At 49.7% G+C, this 8012-nt stretch overlaps 1 protein-coding gene across 1 annotated transcript in view; it reads right to left on the bottom strand.

Annotated features, from left to right (window-relative positions):
- LOC103810700 (protein CEPU-1) overlaps positions 1-8012 on the bottom strand; it is a gene marked incomplete at both ends in the record, with an annotated part of 52079 nt that overhangs the window by 27089 nt on the left and 16978 nt on the right. The window contains one exon of the mRNA XM_009083615.1: positions 1871-1996. Within this exon, the coding sequence (XP_009081863.1) occupies positions 1871-1996 (126 nt within the window). The remainder of the gene's footprint in view (positions 1-1870; positions 1997-8012) is intronic.

Genomic DNA, 8012 nt, shown 5'->3' with positions numbered 1-8012 from the left:
CAGCAGGAACCCAGGCTCAAGTAAATCTCTGTGATCATTTGTTCCCTTTGAGTTTTGAAAGCAGAATGCCTAATCATGGCCAAAATCAGGAAAGAGCTGCTGCTGCAAATTACACAGCGCCACAGGTAATTTCTGATTAGCTCACTCTTCCTCTCCTGGTGCATCCTCAGTTTCCATAGCAGCTAAGTCCTAAGTAAAATGGAAACATCTGGTTCAAGCGCAGGTAAAGATTCCCTGGGGGAAAAAACCTGCTGGATGGCAGCAAACATAGAAAATAGCCTTCCTGAAAGACAGAGGCATCAGGAGCCGGGAGCCTGGTTAGGAGAGGATGGATGGTGTGTGGGAGAAGGCAGTGAGGGGCATGGAAGTGGGAGAGGAGAGTCCTGGGGGAGCAGGAGGGGATGTGGGAAAGAGAGTGGAGCTGTGGGGAGAACAAGATGCATGTGAAAAACAGGCGGTGAGGGGGCTGAGCAAAACAAAAACATGTTGTCAGGGTAGACAAGGGGATGAGGAGGAAGAGAAGGCTTCAAGATGGGAGCACATGGACTGCCTCAACTGTCTGATGGTGACATACAGTGACAGCAACTTTGATGCCATGGAGAGATGTCTGGGGACAGCAAGGAGCACATGGATCTGCACCCTGAATTTCATCAGTTCTCCATGCACAGACTCCAACCAAAGCCTCCATCTCGGAAACAAGATCTCCTACAGTGGATAAGCCAACACACGCAGTGAGGAGAATGGTTTATACAGAGGATCCTACCAAGGGAAAGGGCTGAGATGTCACTGACTCAGCTTGCTCCCAGCCTGGGCTTTGGAGAGTGATGGATCTGGCCCAGCCTTTTGCTACAGCACAGACAAATAGCAAAAAAAAAAAAAAATCAATGGAGCTGCAGCGAGACACTGCAGCCATCGTCAGGGAGCTGAGCAGGGGGAGCAGACACGGCGCCACCCGTCACTGCCGCCCCGGCACCGTCTCCTTCAGCTGCAGCACAGCCTGGCCAGGGTGTCCCTGAGGGCAACTCGAGGCAGTTGTCTGAAGCAACAGCCCACGTTGGTAAAACCTCTCAGCCTGGCCAGGGTGTCCCTGAGGGCAGCTCGAGGCAGTTGTCTGAAACAACAGCCCATGTTGGTAAAACCTCAGGGGGAAAATGCCTGAGGTGGAACAGAATCACTTAGAGGGGATCAGAGGATCAGATCCTGCATGGCTCATCCCACCCAGAGCCCCCAGACCTCAACCTCAGCTCACCCCCAAGAACCTCTCATCCACCTGGGAATGTCAGGGCAGCAAAATGCAAAGCAAACGCCAAAAAAGCAGCTGGCAAAAAGGGGTTTGAAATTTTACGCTCCGAACGCACGGGGATTTGCTTCTTAGCAGTCACACCCACACAGTTCTGCTGAGGTTTTGCTTACCAATTAACAAGGCCACCAATTAATGCTTCATGTGTTTTCCTGCTCATTTGCACTATTTACAAGCCTCCTTTGAAGCAATGTGTAAGAATTGCCTGAAAACTTTTCAAAATACAGCCAAACACATTCAATGTGCAACGTAGGTGTCCTGTGCAGGAGCCCCATGATCCTTGTGGGTCCCTTCCAGCTCAGGATATTCTGATTCTACAAATTCCTAGGCACAACAACCCCAACACAACACCTACAGCCAATCCTCCACAAAATCAAAACCATAAGCTCCTCTTCCAGACTACCAAATGGATGTTCCTCCACCAAAGTCATCGACTCCTGCATTAAGTCACGTCTTTTCAGTGCACTTCACCTTCTCTTTGCAACTGAACCACCCACTGATGCCTCCTCAGCCGCTTGCAAATGGTGCTGTGCCCTTCTCAGAATATTTCTGGTAGTGTTTGGCTCTTACCTTTGGGTGAGATGTGTCTCCAGGTGATTGTTGGATCTGGCCTGCCCGTGGCTATGCAGGTGAGGCTGACGTTGCCGCCCTCGTTGATGGAGATGTCAGAAGAGATCTCGGTGATTTTCGGAGACACTGCAATGACACAAAGAGGAGAAGGAAAATGAAACCAGTTCTGCTCTGACTCAAATCTTAAGCTGTGGGTGAAGGAGGCTGAATTTCGATCCTCCCTCCACCTCAAGAAGCTATGCAGTAGCCCATCAGTCTCATCTGACTTGACAGCAATTCACAGGAAAAAGAGGGGGCAGAGAAGACAGGGCTGAAGTGGGAAAAAATTGTAGCCAGAGGGGATTCAGTCATTTTAGGGAGGCTTGAGAAGCTCCCCCTCAGCACCTCTGTGGTGTGTGAGATGGTACTTCTTCCTACCACACTTCCAGTACTCCTCATGTTCTCTAAGGCATGGCAAACCCTTCCCAGCAGAGCTGCACCCTCCCGAGCAAACACTATCCACCCCCTTCAAACTCCTGCAGCTCTTCCACAGCCATGCCCTGGCAGACAGAAGAGCACAAAGAGGAGCTGGGCATGACGATAGAGGAGCCTCTAAGGTCTACCACCATGCAAAGGAAGGGAAATTCCATGGGGATGAAAGCCATCCCACTGGCACTGCCATCCTGAACGCTCAGGAGAGGGTCAGACACAAGAGACGCAGACCCAAGGAGAGGACACATGTACAGGACAGGGGATCACAGAATCACAGAACAACCAGAGTTAGAAGGGACCCACAGGGATCACTGAGTACAGCTCAAGGAGGATGATGAGGAAGGACACTGGGAAGGGCTGAGGAGGCTATGAGGGATGAGAAGCACTCAGGAAGCACTTGGCCCCTGTTGCTGCGTGAGCGGAGGATGCAATGCGGCTGCTGGGAACGGTTGGAATTTCCAGGAGCTCTTTGGTGGGGCTGTACGAGGAGAAACGATTGGCTGCTGTTACCAGCCTGCACCTGCACAACATAATAAAGACCATCACCTTCCTGGGTTTATTTCCAGGCTTTCCCCAGAGCCTAGCAGAGGATTGGCACCCACTGCAGCGCTTCGCAGGAGAGTCACAAATCACTTGCAAAGCATCCTGCTCCTTCCACCCTTCCTGAGCGAGCTTCATTCATCACCCTACTCAGAGCTGCAGCCCAGACCCTATTCCTGACTTGGATCCCACTGCTGAGCATCCTTTCCTTGCCTCTCCCCACCTCCCACACCTTCCGAGCTGGAATGACTGCAATGGCCTTGCACGCAATGCCTCTGCTGTGCAGGTAAGTAATTTATTGATCCGTAAAGCACTCCAAGACGCTCTGGAAGGGATTATGTCATGCCAGTGCCGTGCAATAAAATAAAAAATGATGGATTTTTTGTGAACATGATGGTGATTTAGGGTTTGTAGTTGGAAGTGTAGTTAAAGTACATTTTAAGTGGAAATCAAGGTGGGTAATGAATTATTCTCTGTTTTGAAGGGCTTCTGGGAGTTCTTTTTTTTTTTTTTTGGCCAGCTCTGGGCACGATGGCTAATCTGCTAATCATGCACCAGAGAACAACTATGGATCAGACATTCCCAAACAGTGGGGGCCTCTGGGGCAGGACAGTGGAGGGCACAAAGGCAACACTGAAAGAAATATTAATATGCATCAGTGTCATTAAGCCCAGCGTAAGGGACAGCATATTCCTCCTGGGATCACCTGCCTGCCCAGAGCTGGGAATGCTCTGCCCACAGCCAGGTAGTCTGTTGAGGAGATGCAATTAATTACAACAGTGCTTGATTGCCCTGCTGTGCTCCTGGCAAGGCTGGGATTGCCAGCCAGGAAATCCATGTGTGCTTTAAAAAACACAGAGCTAACAGTCTGGACAACAAAAATAGGCCAAAGGGGTATTACCACTGTCATTTTGGAGAGGTGGGAAGAGGCACAGTGGATCACCCACCATCATCTGCAAAGCAGCAATAGCTTCCAGCTCTAAGTCCTGACAAAAGTAGAGCAGTATCTATCATCTTTAATGCTCTGCTCACTGCATGGCAGAGGAACCTTCTGATGTTTTTAACTACTGAATCCACATCGACCCAGTTCAGCTTGTTTTGCAGAGACTTACCGGAAAAAAATCAAGTCAGACACTGCACCCTGACTCTAGGATGGCACAGATGGGTTTGCACTGACCCAGCTGAGAGACAACAGGCTGTAATGGAATCAACTGACCAGATTCTTACCCATAATTAAAACAAATTAAACTCCAGATTAATTGATAGGACAAGGAGAAATAGCTTTAAACTGAGGGTTGATTTTCAATAGATATAAGAGGTTTTTTATAATGAGGGTGTTGAGGCACTGGCACAGGTTGCCCAGAGAACTGTGGCTGCTCCATCCCTGGAAGTGTTCAAGGTGAGGTTGGATGGAGCTTGGAGCAACCTGGGCTAGTGGAAGGTGTCCCTGCCCATGGCTCTAAGGTCCCTTTCCACACAAACCAGTCTGGGAATCTATGAAAAGCAGTTTGGTTCACTTGTGCCCCAGGGAAAAAGTCCACCATGCCCCAGGGAGCCTCAGGGAGACAATTCCCTGTGGCCCACCTGGAATGAGAGAAGCAGGAATATCTGGAAAGCAAACCAGAGTGGCAACGTCATCAATGCCGTTAACTAACCCTGGAATTAAGTGTGCAGTGGCAGGATTTAACAGGGTGGGTACTGTATGCTAATGAAACCTTTGAAAAATTAACCACATGAACTACTCCAAATGCCTTTCTGGCAACTGAACAGGTATGTTGTAAGGCTTTTACCACACTGGAGAGGGAAACCTTAATAAATAAGTGACCCAAGTACATATTCAATATTCTTTCACAACCACCAGTGCTTCCATTCCCTCTGCACTTAAGGACTTTCACCATCAGTTGGCATTTCTGCAGCACTGGGGCAGAGGAGACATTTCCTATGCAGAATGCAGGATGCAGATGGAGCTGTGCCCCTTTGGGAACGAATAAATAAATAAAGCTAAGTAAATGCAGGCTTCCCAGGCGGGAACCCTCTCCTTGAGGGCAGTCCTTTTGTGTTCAGCATCTCTCTTGCTCTGAAGTGATTAAACATGGCAGTGTTGGCCAAGCTGCTCCAGTGACACAGCACAGATTTCCCCAGAGGCAGACTGGTCGTTTAGTGATGCAACTCCCTTTTTTTTTTTTTCCCCTTGCCCCCCTATTGATGGGGAAGGTCTCTGGGCTGCTCTCAGCCTCCTACAGGTGCCCAGGGCATGCCCCCAGCTCACCCTGCCGTGGTGCCTGCTCGCACACATGGAGTCCCTGGGACAGAAAGCAGCTTGCTTAAATATTTAACCAAACCATATGGCACGTTACACGTTCGAGGGTGTTCAGTCAGGTGATATATGTCTTTACGGAGCCAAGCATATGCGCTTGCCTACACAGATATATTCCCTGGTGCACAGACGCCCTCCTGCCACTGGCACAGACTACATGCCTGCTATGCTTTCACCTCCAAACACCAGCTCCAGAGCCAGCACAGGTGCAGCAGCTCACACACTCCATGCAGATACCCCACGGCAGCGCTGCACACAGATCTTCATGTCCTGGGGGTCCAGCAGGGCTCCCCTTGCATGATGACACCTTCTCTGCTGCCTCTCCCGTGGCACCCACAGCAGGACTGAGCCCTTCCCTGATTACTCCTCCAGCTGCTTTTTACAGCTCATCCCAAATTGCCTAAATATCCTCAGCTTTGCCTCCTTACTCGGGCCCTGCTGCTCCTATCATCAGCACCTCCTCACCCACCTTCCTTGCATGGACTTGCTGCTTGCCTGGGCTTTCCTCTCCCTGGTACTGTGTCCCCATCACTGTCTCTTGATGCACCTCTCAGCATGGCTGGGCTGAGGGCACCCCAAATTTTAGCCATGCAGCAGGTGAGAGGAGAGGATGCCCTGGAGGATGAGGGCAGTGTGGATCTGGAACAACCTCTCCACCAGAGACAGGGAAGGAGCTCTTAGATGAGCCTCACCAAGCTGGATGCCCTTCAAGAAGTAACTGCATTCTTTTGCCTGAATCACCTTCTTTCTACCCACTTTTGGGAGCTAAGCAAGTAGTGTAGAAACACATCTGTGACCTTTCCAGACATGCAAACCCCTTTAGGTGTGGGAGTGCAGCAGAGCAGGTGCTCACCCCAGTGAAGGGGCTCACAGCCCCTGGCACAGCCTGTGAGTGAACAGGCTTTCCTGGTGAGCCTAGCAGTGCCTGCTTCCCCTTCATAAAACATGCAAACCTCCTTCTTCCAGCACGAGCAACATCTGCTCCAGATCAAAGGAAACAACAAAGAACAACTATAAAAGTGTCTCGAAGAAAGAGAACGAGGGAGACTCAGACTTGCGTTCTGCGGGCGATCTGTGATGTGCACTGGCAGCTTCCTGAGCATCAGCCTGATGCTGCTCCTGCTTTTAATAACAGCTTCTTACTGCTGTCACACACAGACTTCCTCGTGTTTTACAGAGTGTGCTAACACGGGTCCTGCCTCTGGGAGTCAGTGAGGGGGAGTCCTGGGTGTCCTATCCCTGCTTGCAGCAAAGCTGTGAGTCCAACCACACTCCAGCTATGGAGGCATCTGCCAAAGCCAGCTGGGATCAGGCATAAGGCAGGGACCCCAACATCAGGCTCAGGACTCCTCCAGGTTGTCAGCAGAGAAGTTTGTAGCTGCCAAGTTGGGAGCAGGTACAGTGCTCCAGCTGCTGCAGTGCCAGGCACTTCCATTGTGCCTTCTCCCTCTCCTGTGTTCCAAAGCTTTCTGCCTTGAGGGAGCAAATGGAGAGCCCTGAGCCTTCAATTACAGGTGCATTGTAATGGGCTTTTAAATCAGTTTGTGCTGCTCTAACACAATTATAATTAAGAGAAAAGCAGAGAGGGCTTTGTCCTTCCATCATCTCAACCTTCCTTCATATCATCCTTCCCTCATATTGTCCTTCCACCATCTCAACCCAGCTCAGGAGCTGTTTGGAGGGTGTCCACAGGGTGTGAGGAAAGGCAAATACAGCCTTGGAGCATTCTTGATCACATAGGTTTGTACATAAACCCCTTGTGGGTGCTGCCCCTGACCCCCAGAGCTGCCTGAACCTTGGGTTGGCACCATCACCCCCTTCCCAGTTCGACATAGCTTTGCCCAGGGATTGATCCCCCTATTCACAAAACCTGGCAGCAGCCAAAGCCGTGAAAAAAGAAGGCTAGAAACAAAGAGGACATACATAACGACCTTAATAAGCAATTAATAAATAACTAATGGCAATTGCTGGTTTTAAAGTGAGGCGTAATGAGATGTGTCATACGGCACCGAGATGTGTCTAAATGATTTCCCAAGCAGGTAACAGCTCCTGTTGCAGCAAAGCTTGGAGGACATGAGATTTTTATTTTTTTTTACACCAATCTCTGCAGCAGGTTATACAGCACAGCATCGTAATAACTCAGAGGAGGAAGGGGGGGGAAACAAGACGTTCCCAATCATTCATTAGTAAAGTATTTGTGAACGTGGGTATAATTCACCGCATAAACAGCAGGGTTTCTGCAGACAAACTTTATAGCTAAGTGCCAAAAGGGAGCCCAATCTGATTCCACTTACGACAGCATAAATCAGCAATACTACTGCAGTCAACAAGGGATACACCAGAATAAACGTGGCACGAGAGGAGAGGCAAGTCTCCAGCACCAGCACTTCTTCCTGGCTTTTGGATGGGTCCAGGTCACCAGTCTGGATCCAGAGTGATCCCCAAGGAGTCAGGGTGCTGCCTGGCTAGATTCACTCCCCTGCTTTCAGAGCTCTGAGGGATCTGCATCCTTTTTTTTTTTTCCTAGCACAAAAAAGGAATAAAACACCTGACACCAAGCCCCACACCTGTGGAGAATCAAACCAGTGTTTCCTTGCATGACTACTAATAAGCAGCTCTAAGAGCAGGCAGAATCCCTCACTCAGGTTTGGGAGAGTTCTGCATTCATGCTACAAAGCCCGAAGGAACTCGTGGCACAGCTCTGGACTTAGTTACCTCCTCTAAAATGAGTCTAATGATGTTGAATGAAGAGAAAACAAGAAGAAATATGTAAAAGTAAAGTTTTGCTTGCATTGTTATTCATGAAGAAATGCA

The sequence above is a fragment of the Acanthisitta chloris genome, unplaced genomic scaffold (genome assembly GCF_000695815.1).
Source record: "Acanthisitta chloris isolate BGI_N310 unplaced genomic scaffold, ASM69581v1 scaffold5411, whole genome shotgun sequence".
Taxonomy (NCBI): Eukaryota; Metazoa; Chordata; class Aves; order Passeriformes; family Acanthisittidae; genus Acanthisitta; species Acanthisitta chloris.
Note: the sequence above shows the minus strand (reverse complement) of the source record. Positions and strands in the feature narration are given on the sequence as shown.